General features: G+C 43.6%; 1 protein-coding gene across 1 annotated transcript in view; it reads right to left on the reverse strand.

Annotated features, from left to right (window-relative positions):
- Window positions 1–1,575: 1,575 nt before the first annotated feature.
- Window positions 1,576–17,914, reverse strand: part of LMBR1L (limb development membrane protein 1 like) — a 44,350-nt gene continuing 28,011 nt past the window's right edge. Inside the window, exons 8-17 of the mRNA XM_039338854.1 lie at window positions 17,549–17,613; window positions 16,772–16,847; window positions 14,732–14,815; window positions 12,443–12,519; window positions 11,210–11,287; window positions 8,887–8,960; window positions 8,034–8,124; window positions 6,161–6,227; window positions 4,352–4,513; window positions 1,576–3,637 (exon numbers count right to left, since the gene is read on the reverse strand). Of these exons, the coding sequence (XP_039194788.1) occupies window positions 3,579–3,637; window positions 4,352–4,513; window positions 6,161–6,227; window positions 8,034–8,124; window positions 8,887–8,960; window positions 11,210–11,287; window positions 12,443–12,519; window positions 14,732–14,815; window positions 16,772–16,847; window positions 17,549–17,613 (833 nt within the window). The 3' untranslated portion in view covers window positions 1,576–3,578. The remainder of the gene's footprint in view (window positions 3,638–4,351; window positions 4,514–6,160; window positions 6,228–8,033; window positions 8,125–8,886; window positions 8,961–11,209; window positions 11,288–12,442; window positions 12,520–14,731; window positions 14,816–16,771; window positions 16,848–17,548; window positions 17,614–17,914) is intronic.

The raw sequence follows: 17,914 nt of genomic DNA on the forward strand, positions 1-17,914 counted from the left end.
CTGCAAGGCATTCATAACAAAAGCCTAAAACAGTGGTTCTCAACCTTTCTAATGCCGCGACCCCATAATACAGTTCCCCATGTTGTGGTGACCCCCAACCACTTATACATCTCCGGGTGCCAGAGGCATGGCCAAAGAAAAGGGGAAAAAATGGCGGACAGCCTTGTTTGGCGACCCCTGTGAAATGGTTGTTCGACCCCAAATGGGGTCCCGACCCACAGATTGAGAACCACTGGCCTACATAATGATTGCTTCCTTCCTTTCCAAAGTGATGAAGCAGAATGGTTTTAAGGGTCCTGGTGTCAAGACCCACGCCTGCGATAATTTCCTCTGTAGTTGGTGCATTTATTAGAAGTCTAGGACTCAGCTTGAATATAGGTAGTTCTCAACTTATGACAAATGGGAGTAGAATTTCCACTGCCAAGCAAGATGGCTGTTAAGCGAGTTGCGCCCAATTTTTTGCCACCGTTATTAAGCAAATGAATAGAGTTAAGAGAATCACGATTTGTTAAGTGAATCTGGCTTCCCCCATTGACTTTGCTTGTCGGAAGTCAGGAAGAAAGGTTGCATATGGCAATCATTTGACTGTGGTTGAATGTTTGCAAGCCAAGAACTACTTGTATATACACATATGCACATACATGCAGGTGAAATGCAGGCTTAAATCTTGGGTTATCTTCCTGCCTTTCCATCACAAAAAGCCATCATCCACTCTCCTAAAGCTTATCAAGAAAGGCCACCTAGTTAGCATTTTCATAACACATTTTTTTGGGTCTTAGGCTTACCTCCTCCCATCTTTCTAACTTCAAATTTTATAGGTTGTGGATGTGCTATCTATTTGGGGCCTAGAGAGAAAGCTGATCTATACTGGAAGACTAGAATTGGAATTATAACAATTGTAATTCTAATTCAACTACTAAGGACCATCAATTTGGCCTTGTCCTTACAAGCCCTTTCATTAAGCCACTACTAGACAGATGTTTTTTTTCTTTTTTTTATATGATTAAATTCATATGATTAAATTCATATATTGCACCAAATGCAATAAATTGCATAAATCTCCATTCTGAGCTGGCTCCTAACACTAGGCTGTGAAACACAGTTCACAAATCATATTAGCTGAAATGTTATCACCTCATTATGGCCAAGCATGATGCAGGAGTGTAGTTATTTCAAAAACAAAAGATTTCCTTCACTCCCAAAATATTAAATTGCCATTTTGCAATACAAGTTTTCAAACTCATAAAAGAACAATTCTGATTGGCATCATATAGCTCAAATGAAAACAGCATTTACTCAATTTGATTGGCAGAGCAACTGAGTACAGAATGTTTCAGATCCACATCAAACCACGTAAAAGTTTGGAGTGGCAGAAACAGTAATGTACAAATCTTGTCATGATTTATGTAATATGAACCTGGCTAATAATAGTTATTAGCTAGGTTCATATAATGGGGTTTTTCATTTACAAAGCTCAGTAGATACAGTATATCTCCTGTTACTTGTATTATCTACTAGCAGAATATTATCTTTCTCCAATCTTCCAGAATATAAAATAAACATCTAGAGAAAGGATTTTTGTAAAAAAAAACACCACAATTTATTGCTTACACAGCTAGGAGTTCCATGTAATAAGATCAGACATTCACTACATAGCAAGAAAGACAGTTGGTCCTGTCTGAGCTGAAGTATAAACATTGTCATATTTCCTGCAACAGATGGATTCACACAATTTTTTTCCTATTCTAATTTAGCCCACCTGACTGATTGGGACTGCAAATCCTAGAATTTATAGCCTGCAAAGCTTTTGAATATGTTGATTGAAAATTCTGGGAGATACAGTACATCCACATCTGAAGGTATTTCTTTGGGCAAAGTTAAAAGTGGATCTGTGGAGAATGCAGAGTTTGAAACATTGAACTTTTTTCAGCTCCAGCTTTAACAACTATGGAGACAAGTGGCTCATTGTCATCACAATGTAACCTTCAGTCCTCTGAGTTATGCACAAAGGGCAGCTGTGAGGCTTGCTAACCCTACCTATCTACAACAGAAGCCTTGATGCTGGAAAAGAGTATGCTTGCAACTCAGCCTACTTGATGATAAATGACCGTTTTGTTCAATGCTGGCTCATCTGATGCCCATCTCCCCATTTATGGCCAACCTGTTTACTGTTTTCTGCCATAAAATGAAGGATTAAGCTTTGTGTAATTTCAATGAAAGCAGAATATAAGGGGGCATCTGGTCAAGCATTCAAGGGCTGAGAGACTTCCAGTGGAAGCATTCACAGTAGATACAGACATGGGGCTAGAATGCCAGCCATGCAAAATAAGCTGAAAACCTTTGGAGCAGGGGTGGCATTCCATGGCCCCAGTGCCATTAATAAAAAAAAGACCTCAAACAATTATGAATAGTTGGGGAAGGAAGAATATAGTTCCCTCTACCCCATTGCACAAATATTCATGCATGTCTAAAGCAACCAATATTTACCAATAATGGGAACTGCCCAGTTATTATGAGAACTGGACGATGCCTCTGGGATACCCTTTATAGAATCTGAGTGGGAAAATTAGGCAAAGTAGTCCATGAAGTCCACCCAAGGGGGAATTTACTACAAAGCTGACATGAATGAGAAGATGACAGAGGAGCCGTATGAATATTCTTGAACCCTAAGCTTCGGACTCAGAAGATTGGCTGCCCCATAATGGCATGGCAGTGGTTTCTTTCTGGCTGGATTAAATCATTCTGGAAAAATTGATCAAGGAGAAATTGATTGGATCCTATGTTGACAACTATTGCTGTGAAAGAGCAAAGCATAACACGTTACAGTAGTCATTCTTGACACACACGCTCAAAATTCAAACAACCCCGTCCACACACATACACACAAACATACCAAGTTGGCTGCTGAATGGTATACGTGGCCCAATAGTGCCAACTTATATTGCACTTGAGTGAGGTACGAAACCAAATTTAAAAAACCACTCAAAACTTGAATTGGCCCCTTTGGACCACAGGATTTTGTGAGAGAGAGAGGCCAGGGTAGGTATGAACTTTAAGACATGTAAACAAAAGGAAAGGGGAAAGCCCCAATAATAGAGAACGACAGCATCTGTTATCATGATGAGGGACACAAGCTCTTTCTCCAGTAGGCTGAACCTTCACCTTGCCCCCTAAAAATAAGTCCAGCAGCTCATTTTATTTATCGGTCTCAGTCCTTTGTCCTCTTCATAACCTACTTCTGCTGCCTTGATTCTGCTGGGTTGGGTTTTTTTTTTTTTATGAACAGTATATTCTCTTTCTCTTGCCAGAAAAGCACCTTAATAGAAGTCCCGAAGGCCTTTCTTGTGTTGAAGCTTGTTGTTCTTCAGGCTTCTGGGAGGCAGGTACAAGGGGCCATACAACTGAAGGACGCAACTTCTTCATCTCACGGTCCTCTCAGGATGCCAGTCAAATCAAGAATCAGAACAAGGAAGTTCCTGACCTCCGCCCCCTTCACTGATTGGCTCAAAACACGAGCACAAAGTCAGAAAGGTCTATCCATAGTCAATGCCAAGCTCAATCCCGGCGCAATCCTTATTTTAGCTGAGTTTGCTTGGTTGGTAAGATCGGGTCACAGGTAGAGGCAGCTTGTGGAGGCCTAAGGAAGAGAAAAGAAAAGTAGTTGAATGAGTCAAGCCTGCAGTCTCATCCTTTGCTATTTGGGCAACAAGAAAGCCAGTTCAACACAACGATTTTGTTATCTGTTGCAAGCCATTGCAAAAAGTGATTTTGGAGGTTTAGCACCTAGAAAGAATAAAACAAGCCAGCATGCAATCAAGGCAGAAAGCGTCTTCTTAATGGAAAGCAGGCCAGCTTACCAGAAGTTCCAAGCCTTTCCCAAAATCGAATGCTTGGCACACACAGATGCATACACATATACTAAGCCCAACTGGCTTAGCCTTAGAGCATGGGTAGGCAACCTTGGCCCTTTTATGACTGGTGGACTTCAACTTCCAGAATTTCTGAGCCAGCCATGCTGAGGGGAAAGGGAGAGGTTTCCAAGCTGAGCCATGCTGGCTCAGGAATTCTGGGAGTTGAAGTCCACGAGTTATAAAAGAGCCAAGGTTGCCTACTCCTGCCTTAGAGCTTTCTGAATAAACAACAATTGACTGGGTTCACATAAGATACTAAGTAAAACAAAGGACATTATGATTCAATGCCACATGTGAACAAGCTATTGGCCATCCGAAAAGAAGAGACTTCCAGCTCTAGGCTACCCAAGAGATAGTCCTTTCCAGGTGGATCAGGCCACCTGCTTTCTTCCCCCCTCCCCTCCCCCACCAATCCCAGAAGAAGACCCAGATGTACTTACCAACTGCCCTGATGAGTTCTGCCTGTACAGCCCAGGTGAACTTCTTGACCAAGCAGAGAGTTGTGAGTCCGGCAAAGAGTATATTATAGAGAAAAACAATGTAGAAGTTTCCCAGCCAGTTAAACCTCCCAAAGTCTCCCAGCAGGTCAAATCTTGTAATCCCTGAAACAAAGAATAGAGGGGAGAATGCTGACAATCATGCATCATAAATATTCCGGTCTTCCAATCCCAATCTTGGCTCTTGTAGGAGGATTGGCTTGACTAGCATGACAGTTCAAATCTGGGGCAGAACTGAGCTTTTTTAAAATTAGTTGTATTCATTTATAACATAAAATGTGAAAATATGAAAGCAAATCGTATGGGATAACAGTAGAAAAAGGGAAAACAAAAAGGATGTGAAGAAAGGGAGGGGAAGAAACAAAAGGCATTGACTTCCGACTCCTCTCTGTTGCAGTAAAATCAGACATTAAAATCAAATCTCAACTTTTTACATTTCTATAGTAGTACGTATGCACTAGCCATTTCTGTATCGGCAAATCAGTCTAATCGGTAAAACCCAAAATCATAATATCATTTTTTTCCACCTCAAGCACAAAGTCCAGAAGCGGTTTCCAAGTAGAAACAAAAGTACTTATGTTCTTTTCTTTTATCAGCACAGTCAATTTGGCCATCTCTGCCAATTCCACCCTTCCACTTTTGTGCATAGAGCAATCTTGCTGCCGTCACCATATATAAAATCAGAATTCCATTTTTTTTCCAGTTCTCTTTCCATTAGACCCAGAAGGAAAGTTAATCTTTATGTTCACTTTAAGAATTTTCTGCATTAATGTATGACTCCTACTCCAATATTTCTTTGCCTTATCACATGTCCAACATAAATGATAAAAAGTCCCTTCTTTACATTTACATTTCCAACATCCAATTTGAAATACCTTTATACATTCTAGATAACTTATCTGGTGTTAAATACCAGTGATACATCATTTTGTAAAAATTTTCTTCTAAATTATAATTTAATGTGAATTTTAAGCCTTTTATCCACATATTCTCCCATTGTTCAAGCATCATATTGTAGCCAAAATCCCCCACCCACTGGATCATACAGTGTTTTACATTTCATTTTCCAAATACAATTTTAATAATGTTTTATAGACCCTGGCAATTGTATGATCATCACTACCATACAGTAGGATTTCCAATTCAGTTTAGCAAACTCAAATCATGGCCTTTTTTGTCTAGTTTAACTCTTTCCTTCATTTGTTAATATGTAAACCAGTGACAAGCGTGACCTTCTAATTCTAATTCTTCCCTAGACTTGAGGATGGGGTCTCCAGAATTGAAAGATACTATTTTACCATATGTCCACCAGTCTGACTTCACTACCATTTCTTTTCTTAAAAAAGCTTCTTGGGGGGGGGGACCCATAGGGGCAATTTTGTAAAAATCCTTGTTTTATATTTATTCCAAACTCCTGAGCATCTTAACAACTTTTGTTTTCATTAAAAAAGCAATATATCCCATTTGGTGCTGGAAATTTAAAAAAAGCTTTCCAGGGGAACAGAATTTTAGTGTTTTACCATTTCTTGTACCTTTTCAGAAGATCTACTGGCAGAAAAAGGATAATTATATTAACCTTTTTTTTTATTTACCACAGTGTTTAGGTTTTATCTGTGCAAGTCTTTTTGTAATTAATATAGCTCCAGTTTTTACAAGGAGGCCACAAATTTATTTGACTGATCAATCTGATATATGTAGACACCGGAAGCTACAGATAACATATAGATATGGGTAAGAAAGAACAAGACTCACCCAACGTGCGAGACAACACAGGAAGTGCAGAACTCAACACCAAGAGAGAGACACAGTTTCCAATGATCTGCCGGGAAATACAGTTGAAAACAATGATGTGCATTCTTGCCACTGGCTGCCTTCATCTCACACATTCAATCATAGGCAAGAATATGTAATTTATTTACTTATTTATATCCCATTTTAATTTTTTTTAAACAAATAGCTCAAGGCAGCGAACATACCTAATGCTCCTTCCTCTTCCTATTCCCCCCCCCCAACCACCCTTTGAGGCAGTTTTGCCTGAGAGAGAGTGACAGGCCCAAAGTCACCCAGCCAGTTTTCATGTCTAAGGTAGAACTAGAACTCACCATCTCTCACTTTCTAGCCTGGTGCATTAACCACTAGACCAGGGGTAGGCAACTTCGGCTCTTTTATGACTCGTGGACTTCAACTCCCAGAATTCCTGAGCCAGCTTGGAGAGGTTTCCAAGCTGAGCCATGCTGGCTCAGGAATTCTGGGAGCTGAAGTCCACGAGTCATAAAAGAGCCAAGGTTGCCTACCCCTGAGCTAGACCAAACTGGCTCTAATTGTTCCTTTACCCCTAGATTCTCTTTACTAGGTTCAGTTTGTTCCCTCCAAGAGATGAAAGAGACTGCAACTGATCTCTCCTCAAATTTGAGGGTCTTCAGCATCTTACACATCTTTCACCTTGCATGGGTAGATCCAGAGTTCAAGCCTTTGGCAAGGAGCGTCTCTCTATGGTACTTCTGCTCCAAAACGCAGGCAGTCTCTCCATCGATCCCATTTGACGGCTGAACACTAGCAACATCTGGCTTGTCAAATAGCTAAACATGATGTATGAGCGTTTGTTCCTTAATCTGGAACTGGGGCAAACCACAGCCGCTTCCCGAGATTGTGCTGCCAGATTCAGTGGCAAATTTCCTCCCAATGGCTGTTTTTCAGACAGATTTTGGAATTCTTTGAAGATTTAGAGAGTCGGGGGGGGGGAGCAGGAAATCTCTGAAATGCAAATCGTATCTTTTACCCTGTGAAAATATTCCCAAATGGCTCAAAAGTTGAGATTTGGGGACATTTCTGAGGGCTGGGGGAGATTTGTAGGCGGAAGACTCAACTGTTAGTCTCCAGTTTCACTTCTCGCCCTCGAAATTATGAAGATGAGGGAAGAGGGATGATGCCCCCTATTCCATTGAATCTCAGTATCTTTAAATCACAACTAGCAGACTTTGTCTTTCAAACTGTGTCTTTCAAACAATGCAGTTACATAACTGTTTGAACAGATATCAATAAAGAGGGTTCCTCTTTCAAACTAGAAGCCCTTGCCTGTCTCTGCTAAAATTCACTCATCCCATTTCTCAACTAGATCTCTTTGCTTTTCTATACACCATTCTCCACCAGAGATTGTCCCACCATCTTGTTTCAAAATTCAAAGCTCTCTACTGTATTACAATTCTGTTAACTAGCCTTCCTAGGACAATCTATCCCAGGGGTGTCCAACCTTGGCAACTTTTAAGACTTGTGGACTTCCCTTTTCTTTCTTTTCCCCCTTTTCCTCCCCCTTTTCCCTTTTCCCTCCCCTATTTTTCCTACTATTTTCTTTTGTATTTTTTGTATTTTATATTATAAACTAATAAAAAAGTACCTGTGGACTTCAACTTCAGCATGGCTGGCTGGCTGAGGAATTCTGGGAGTTGAAGTCCACAGGTCTTGAATTTGGACACACCCCTGATCTATTCAAATACGGTAACTGCTAAAAAGATTATTCCTTTTTGCTGTATTTCTAGCATTCCATGAACAACATTTCAATTAATGGTTTGGAAGTTTCATCAGCGAAAAGTATGTAATTATAAAATTTTGTATGACGAAGTCCTACCTTAGTCATAGCTGTGTTGTGTTGCTCAGGCAGCAGTTTAATGAAAAATGGGGAGCTATAGAATCCCACAACAGAGGAGATCATTAAATAACTAAGAAACGTTAAGGAAGAACAGGAGTTATCTTCAGCTGATGGAAATCACTTAAATTTTACATTACAGGTCATTGAGAAAAGAAATACAACTACCGTATATTCCGGCATATAGGGCGACCCGGCGTATAAGACGACCCCCTAGTTCGACGCCGAGTCACAAGACCATCGACGCCGAGTCGCATGCCTAGAAAGTCGTCTTATACGCCGGAAACTACCGGTATTTCCAGCGTATAAGACGATCGACACCAAGTCGCATGCCTAGAAAGTCATCTTATACGCCGGAAACTACCTTATTTCCGGCGTATAAGACGACTCGGCGTATAAGACGACCCCCGAGTTCGGAGGCTGTTTCGATGCTCTCAAAAGTCGTCTTATACGCCGGAATATATGGTACCCATATTATAGATAGATTATGCAACCTTATAGTAAAATGGAAGCTGAACGATGGAAAATTCAGGACAGTAAAAAGATTTCTTTGCAAATGATGGTGCTGGGTTCAGGGAGATACCCACTTGTATGACTTCAGAAAGGGAATAGACCAATTCATGGAAGAGAAGTGATTCAGTATAGTAGTTACATGATGGCTTCCAATAACAGAGATAGGTTGAAAGAAAACCGAAGCAGATTATTAATTATGAGAGGGTCCAACAAAGTGAAAATAAATGTGAAACAGACCAATGGAAAAAATGAGTGTTTTCTTTCTAAACATGAATGGCATTAACTGCACCAAGAGCAATGAGGACGATTCCAGTAAGGATACAATATCAGAATGACCTGCATGGCTGCCCCAAAAGAGCCAAAGACAGAGAAAGAAACTTTTCCAAGTGGTGCATCCTGCAGAATGAGAAAAGGAATTGGGTTATTTGGGGAGGGGAAACATGACAAAAACCTATGCTTTCTGCACATCAAAAGCTCACTGCTGCAACCCAAACCAAATTCTTACTAGAGGATCCCTTTCTATAAATGTCCTGCTATTCCTTACGGTCATAAAAGTTGGATTTTAAAGTTGGTTGACAAGCTTAACTGCCTGCTTAGCACTTTGCATTTTCCCATCATCATCAGAAACCGAATATGTGGTTTGCCTCACAATAGCCTCTCCCACGGAAGGAAAAGCTTCTGTCAATTGGACAAAGGGAAGGCAATGACCATCTCTCCCTGGAGTTCTTTAAAGCAGGGATCCCCAACTATGGGCCATGGCCCGGTACCAGGCTGCGGGCTCTTGGCCAGCGGGCTGCAGAAATGGCTGGCCAGGGTGTGCATTCCCCCCCACTCGCGCTAGCACCCAGGGCCATTTGCACATGTGTGTGGGCGCAAACAGGAATGCTAGCAGTATGTGTGTGTGTTGGCGGCCCATTTGTGCATACACGAATGGGTGCTAGCTGCCGTGGGGGTGTACAGCCGTTCACGCATGCACATGGTGCCAGCGCATGCCGCATTCACGAACACGGCTGCTAGTACTGCGCCAGTGGGTGTCCTGTTTGCATGTGTGCATACATGCATACAGTAATTTGGAAGCAGCTCTCCCCTCTGGGCCTTGAGCCCGGAAAGATTGGAGAACTCTGCTCTAGAGCAGATATGTCAAACACAAGGCTTGGGGGCCGGATGCGGCCCGCAAAGTGGTTTCATGTCGCCCGCGAAGCCATCCTGGAAACAGAGGGAACGGCCCACACTGCCTTGGCTCTGGCTGCGTTTCTTGCCTGTTTTTCTCCCTCCCTCATCTCAAAGATTTTCCTACCACTCTGTATTTAGGAAGGAAGAAAGGAAAGAAGGAGAGGGAGGGTCTGAGGGAAGTCCTGCCTTAGTCCTGCCCTGCTTGCCCCCTCCTCCTGGCCTATCCTGGGGTCTCCCATCCTACTGCTAAGGAAGCTTTGGATACAAAGCCAGGTCTCCTCCCATGGAGAGGGAATGGGCCTCCCTCTGACTTTGCCCTGGTACCCATCATGAGCAACCTGGCTAAGGAGAGCAAGCACAGCAGCAGCAGCCTTGAGGAGGAGGTAAGTGCAGCTGGGCGCCCCCTTGGGGAAGTGGGGCTGGGCTTGGTGCGGCGGGTGCTCGAGGGCCAGGCTGGGCGTTTGACCTCTGCTGCCCAGGGCTCCGGGGAGCCCGCACCACCATCCAGCCCCCCCCATGGCCTGAGAGATGAGGCTCCTCCAGTGGACCATGCCTTGGCACTTGCCCTGGTGCCACCCCCTTCTGCCAGAAACCCTCAGATCTGTCCCACTCCTGCCCAGGCCCCCATAGGCACCCTTGACGTGAACAATGTAGAGCTGGCTACACCCATCCAGTAGGCCACACCCACTCCATGCCCACCCAGTAGGCCGCACCTACCCTGGCCACATCCACCTGCCCCCCCGAGGGCAACCGCAATGCTGATGCGGCCCTCAATGAAATTAAGTTTGACACCCCTGCTCTAGAGATTCTCTGCATCTGTTCCGGATGATGAAGGGGGGAGCTCTGAAACAAAATCAGAAGATACAGAAAGGAAAGGAGGTAAAAGGCACAGGCGGCTGAGTTTCACTCTGAAGGAAACCTGCTCACTCCGTGCAATACGTAGAATCATAGAATATAACTTTCTGGAGCACAGAGTTTGTTCTCCACTACACTCATTGGGCAACTGCATATAGCAGACCTGAGCATTTTATGGCCCCTGGGCCATATCCGGCCCTTTAGCTGTCCCTGTCCAGTTTGCGTGGGTTGCTTTTATTTTGAAGGCAACTGCTTTTTTCAATTTACGTTTGTGTGTGTGTGTGTGTGTGTGTGTGTGTGTATACACCTATGCACGTTCACAGCCTATTGCTTTGGCCCTCCACAACAGTCCCAGTTTCTCATGTGGCCCCTTGGGAAAATTAACTGCCCAGCTGTGACTTACAGGCTACCAGCTCTCCTTAGGGAAAGGAGGATAGATGCAGGATTCCTGAAATAGGGATCTTGCCCCAGCTTAAAGAAACTGTGTACCATCTGAATGATGAATAAGGATATCTCTGACAGAGTCATTCATGATATACAAGCAGCACATGAAAATCAGGCTCCAGAAAAGCAGGAAAGCACCAAGGAGAGAGATCAGGTGCTTTTTGCGCCCTCACCTGGATTCCTCGAGGCATTGCAGCATCATCCAACAGCAGCTCCAGAACATGGAAGCAGACAACCAGGACAGAGATACCCTAGAAAATACCACGTACTTCTGAGTATTAGGTGGAAGGTAAGAGAAGAGAGGTTTCCATGCTGCATCTCGAGCTTGCGCCTTAAAGAGCTACATGCAACATTTGAAAATAATACTAGGGACTTTTCAGTCACCTTTGAAACCAGGCTCCCAAGCCAAAACAATGATCCTAAACACCGAAGGTTCACAGAAGAATAATCTCTTTTAGGGATACATGCATCATCAGTTGCTTGCAGACTCATCATAATATAACCAATTATTTGTCTTTCTGCCTTCAGTGAATTCTATTCATATTCATTTACTGCCCAACACATGATTTGATAATCAGGCTTTGTAGTAACTTTCTCTGGCATAACTCTTGGCTGCCCCCTAGTGGTTACTCCATTCAGGGCTGAATTATTTATAACACAGGTCCCCAACCTTTGGGGCACCAGGGACCGATTATGTGGAGAGAGGTTTTTCCGCGGACTGGAGGGGGCGTGGTTCTGTGTGCTGCCTGCATCCGGCGGATGGAGCTTTGCTTGTTTGTGCGGCCCAGTTGCTGGCATGCTGCTGCCCGGTACCGGTCCACGGACCAGGAGTTGGGGACCCCTGATCTATAATACTGTATAACTTGTTCTATTACAGCAGTTACTTAAGCTCAGCAAATTTCAACTCCCGGAATTCCTCAGCCAACATGTTGAGGGAAGGCATTCTTGGAGCTGAGGTCTACACATCTTAAAAATTGCTGAGGTTGTAAATATACCTGTATCTCTTATTGCTACTTCACAGGTTTAACAATGCACGGTTCTTTGGCATACAGAGTAGATGTAAATGAAGCTCTAAATATATATTTAAAAAAACTTCTAGGGATCATTTTCAGACCATTTTCCTGACTTCAGGAAGTTGACATGGCAAGTTTAAAGACTGGAGATGGGGAACTGAAGTTCCAAAACATTGGAATGCAGAAAAGCTGGAGATGCTGCTCTATATGAGGGACAGGGAAGGGGGTCGCCTTGCAAACATTGTATTTCAATATGGCCATGCTGATGAACAATAAGAATTGCTGTCCAGTATTATCTGGATGGTGGCGTGCTATTGGAGTTATAAAATGCCATTTAAAGACTGATTTAGGTCAAAATGGAAATATACAATTAATTTCAGCCCTAGAACTTACTGTCAACGACAGCAGAGACAGCATAGCCAATGGATAGCCCAGGTTCCTTTGCCAAGCGGAAGCTTTGCGGCGCGTTTCTGCCAAAAAAGAAGGGAGGAAATGCACACTTACAACACACAGAAGTTATATTAGATGAAGGATGACCATTTTCCATGGCCTCTTGAGAAAGTTTTACTTCTAGGATGCCCCTATTAAAACTGCCTTCTCTTTTAAGGAGGAGAACAACCTCACTGCCATTGAGCGAGGTAGAACTACCTCCAATGAGATGTCTGTCTCCAATAAAATCAAACCTAATAAAGAAAAGGAGCTAATACTAACGTGTGTTTTATTCATCCCCCTCTCCTTATTTTTTTTTTTTAAAAAAGAAAGAGAGAAAAAAAAAGTATGTGGATTCTGGGGAGAGAAGCCTGAAAGAAAGGCCCAGAAGGAAGGACCATCCATCATGATCAAAAGCAAAAATGCTGTAAAAATTATAGGCCTCAATCCCAGGCACTGGATATTCGATCTTGCTGTTTTCTCAAGTATTTCTCCACAGCTAAGGACCAGGCATTCGTATAATGTTAGTTCTTAGGTTGGAATCATCTTGTCTCGTATGGCCCCATCTCACATTTAGAAGATGAAGATGAGCAATCAGTTCCCTTCCAGAATTTTAATACAGATCTCAACAAGTTGTAGATTACCAAGATTATAGCCTAAGCATCTAGAACAGGGGTCTTCAAACTTGGCCCTTTTATGACTTGTGGACTTCAACTCCCAGAATTCCTCAGCCAGCGTGCCTGGCTGAGGAATTCTGCGAGTTGAAGTCCACAAGTCATAAAAGGGCCAAGTTTGAAGACCCCTGATCCAGAAGGTATCCATTTCCTGCTCTGGCTCTAAATGGAGCCTAAGCAGATTTAGGATAGCAATCAAGGGCGAAGGCTTCCCTGCTGAGCTAAATTCTTAAACCCAAGTCCTGGCAGGTTTCTGCCAGCATAGAAGATATACATAATAGAGAATGTGAATGGGAAGATCTTAGTATGCCCATTCGTGTGGCAGGAGGGGAATTAATCTGAGTATTCCCAGGCTAGCATTGCCTAAATCAGGGGTAGGCAACCCAAAACACTCAAAGAGCCACTTGGACCCGTTTCCCACCAAAAACAAAACACCGGGAGCCGCAAAACCCTTTTGATATCTAAAATGAAGATAACACTGCATATATCCTTTTTCACCTTTATTATAGGTGTGTGTGTGTGTGTGTGTGTGTGTGTGTGTGTGTGTGTGTGTGTGTGTATACACACACACACACACACATTAAAAATAAAAGTAAAAATATGACTCTTGGAAATATCCATACTGTTAAAACAATGATAAAGAGAATGCTTTAAGAGAATAAAATTACATACACACACAGGTTAAAAAAAGGATATATGCAGTGTTATCTTCATTTTAGATGTCAAAAGGGTCTCTCTCTGTCTCTCTCCCTCCCTCCCTCTCTATCTGTCCTTGGTCTGCCACTCCTCTTCCCCCACTCTCTTTCTTTCTCTCTCTCTTTCCTCTCTCTCTCTCTCCCTCCCTCCCTCTCTCTCTTTCTCTCTCTCTCTTTCTCCCCCCCCCCTCCTATCTGGTGCTCACCTGGCAAGCTTCAAGCTGTTGTCCAACAAGCTCAGGGGTAAGCAACCTCGTCTCTTTTATGACTCATGGACTTCAACTCCCAGAATTCCTGAATCAGCCTTGCTGGGCTAGCTAGCTCTCTCCTGCCCTTCCTGCTTCCTGCTTCCTGTAGAGACGCAGCAAAGGGAGGAGCTCCGCCCAGTAAGCTTTTCAGCTCCTCGGAGAACACTGTGAGTGCACTCTCTTTTACACACACACACACACACACACTCACACACACAAAAACACAGAGAGAGAGAGAGAGAGAGAGAGAGAGAGAGAGAGAGAGAGAGAGAGAGAGAGAGAGAGAAGCAGGGAAGCGCAATTGCCTCTCTCTGTCTCTGTCTCTCCCTGCAAAGGCAGAGGAGGCTGGGAGCCACAGGGGAAGGCTCAAAGAGCTGCATGCGGCTCCAGAGCCGCAGGTTGCCGACCTGTGGCCTAAATATTCGATCTATCCATAATTAAAAAAAAATAGTGGTTGGTGCAATAACAGACAGAACACAAGGGATAGAAAATAGGACTGTTTTGATAGAGCAAATTAGAGGGGTTTTTTTTTTTTGAAATGTTGGTTATGAAAATCAACAAAGGAGCAACAGAGTATCTCCACAGGCAAAAGAGCAGGAGCAGCCAGCTTCTTTCCACATTGCATTTTATTCTTACCTAGTGTTATCCTGTGTGCATGAATGGCTAGATATTGTTGTCTCAACATTTCCATATCAAAATTGAGCCAGCAGGATGTTTTCCCTGAAGAAAAGCAAAGCAAACAAAAAAGAGTAACGAGATAGAACCTTGGATCAGCCTCGAGGCCCACGTGCAGCAACCTGTTTCTCAGGGCAACAGGGTACAGTCCTATAGATCAGGGCTTTTCAACCTTTTCACCCATTGTACCACTTTTAGGATATAGCAACATCCGAGTACCACCAGTCGCCTAGCAAGGTGTCAAAAACTTGATGACCCCCCACAAAAAAAGGAAAAAAGTGATAAAGTACAGGTAGTCCTTGACTTACAACTGTTCGCTTAATGACTATTCAAAGTTACAATGGCACTGAAAAAAGTGCCCCCCAAGCCACAGCCGAGCAATATCCCTGCCTGCCCGCCCGGCCGCGCTCTTCCTCCTGTCCGAGGTTTTCATTGTTGTGAGCATTTCTGTTGAGGATTGGCAGCGGGGGTGGGGGTGGGGGGTGTTTGGTTTTTATTCCCCCCATCTGCTGGGTGGTTGCAGCAGATTTTACTCACTTCACATGATCCTGTGACATTGTGACCATCATAAATATGAATCAGTTGCCAAGCATCTGAATGTAAATCACAAGACCCTGGAGATGCTGCAACATTCCAGCTGATCGGTGCTTCTTCTGGGCTCAGCAGAAGCACCAGGATCTATGCCGAGCTCCAGTTGGAGCCTGGCACTGATCCTGGTGCTTCTGCTGAGCCCTGACAGCCCTCCAGCTCCAGCCATCTCTCTCTCAGGCTTGTGCGGTGCTGCCACCGGTTCAGCTCATTCCCCTCCCCCGCTACTTTTCTAGGATGGTCGCGTACCATCTGCCAGGTGCCAAGGTACCACAGGTGGTACCCGTACCACTGGTTGAAAAGCCCTGCTATAGATAGGTAATCCTTGTTGAATGACTACTCATTCAGGGACGGTTCGAAGTTACAATGGAGCTGAGTGGGGTGGACTTACGATGGGTCCTCGTCACTGCAACTGTCACACGATCATAATTTGGATGCATGGCAACCCACCTGCAGTTACAATGGTCGCCAGCATCCTTCGGTCATGTGATCATCGCTTGCAACCTTCCAGATGGCCCCTGACAAGCAATGGCAATGGGGAAGCCAGCAAGAGGTTGAAAATATCAACCATGTCACTACCGAATGCTGCAGTCATCTAACAATAGCAACTGGGACTACTGCAACTTCTGCCATAAGTTGGCATGGTCATGTGGTATTGTGCTTTACAACTGCATTGCTTAGCAACAGAGTTGCCAGACCCAATTATCGTTAAGCAAGTACTACCTGTAATTGCCCTTTCAAAACATGTTAAAAATGAGCTCCTCTGGAGATCCCTTGTGGACTAATGCATGTATGCAGTCACGATGACTGTAGTAATCAGTGCTCAGTCATTGCAGGGTGCAAATATGGCTGACTGCTTTCGCAGTGTTTATTGCCTTATATACAGGTATTCAAATAGCATAAAGTAAGATGGCATTAATATAGCAACAGTTCTATTGGTGAAACCCCTTGCCAATCCTTAAGAGGCCCCAGCCAGGGAGCAGTTTCTTCCACATCCTGTTGATGTAACCAGGCTGATATCATGTGAACCAGGTGATATCATGTACCAGCCTGGGGTATTTCCCTACATTGCCATGGTGATGTGAATGGATGAGATCATGTAGAGAGAAGAGGCACACAGGCGTTGGAAGGGCAATTTGCTGCTCACGACCTCTACCTGGCCCCTATCTCTACAGATGACTGCTGTGTGTTAGTTCTGAATGGATTTCTGAATGGATTTTATATAGAACTATTTTATTACCATAGAGGTCTTAATGGTTTATTTGGTCTGTGGTGCTGTACACCATCGAGAGTCAATATGGATTGCAATGGGATAGAAAATAGGTAAACGAATAAGTCATTTCAGCTGTCTGCTAAATCCAAGCACAAAAATTCCCAAGCCTCAGCTCTATCCAGCCTTAAATGGGCACCTACCAGAATTGATCTTGCGAGAAATGGCAGCTTCCTCAAATCCCGTGCAGCTCAGTTGCTCATCTAAATCCTCCAGGAGCTGAAAAGATAGGAAACATGCTCTCAACACCCTATTCGGAATAAAGTTGTTTGCTTTATTACAGCCAATACCTTTTCTCTTTCCCAATCAACTAGGTAAAGATGCAGAGTAGGTGGTTAAGAGCTGGTTTAATTGATAGATCTGTGGGATTGGCAATAATGGCAGGGATTTTTAATCTGCTAAGTGTTTTAATCTCAGCAACAATAGTATATTGCTTAAAACAGCTTGGGGGGAGAAGGAGGAAGAATTGGCAATGGATTTTCCAGTGGAAGAATTGTGGCCTTTATTTCATTCTACCAATCAAAACAGTTTTAGGCAACATTATGTAATGCAAATCATAATACCCATTAAGCCAAATTTGAGAGAAAGAGAGAGGAGAGGGAGGGAGGGAGGGAGGGAGGGAGGGAGGGAGGGAAGGAAGGAAGGAAGGAAGGAAGGAAGGAAGGAAGGAAGGAAGGAAGGAAGGAAGGAAGTAAGGAAGGAAGGAAGTCAATCTTGCAATCCTGATGTGTCCCCAACTCTGCTTTAAACTATTCTTATCTCTGGCTTTGCTTGTTTCGTCTCCTTTCCAAATAATGGTTTGGTCACTATTAGCTAGAAAAGAGACAATCTTTACTGCTTGATTTGGTATGGCAACTGATGGTAATAATTCCCTTACCCCTTTTTTGGAATTGACCATAGAAAGACTGAAGCTATCTTACCCTGGGCTTTACCAGCAGTGTCCCTGTGACAGTGAACATCCGCGACAGACCGAAGGGTGTACACACTGTAAAGAATTGGAGACAGGACAGTTGTGACTAGCCCCAGCAAATAACTCCCTAATGATCTTGCCTGCCAGAAGGTGGCACTGCTCTCCAGAATCTAAGAAAGTTGATAGGTTCTGCCAAGAAAGTAGATCATTCTGCTGTTCCACCATGCCAGAATGCCATTGTTTCTTCTCAGAGTCCAGCACAGAGCAGTTCTGGAAAACGGATGCCATTCTAGGAATCCAGCAGGTCAAATAAATAAACCAAAGTCACCTGTTTCTACAATGCAACAGATTATTGGGCTCTTCAAGATGTTTATCT

The sequence above is a fragment of the Crotalus tigris genome, unplaced genomic scaffold, assembly GCF_016545835.1.
Source record: "Crotalus tigris isolate CLP2741 ecotype Arizona unplaced genomic scaffold, ASM1654583v1 scf7180000017721.692284, whole genome shotgun sequence".
In the NCBI taxonomy this organism is placed as follows: domain Eukaryota; kingdom Metazoa; phylum Chordata; class Lepidosauria; order Squamata; family Viperidae; genus Crotalus; species Crotalus tigris.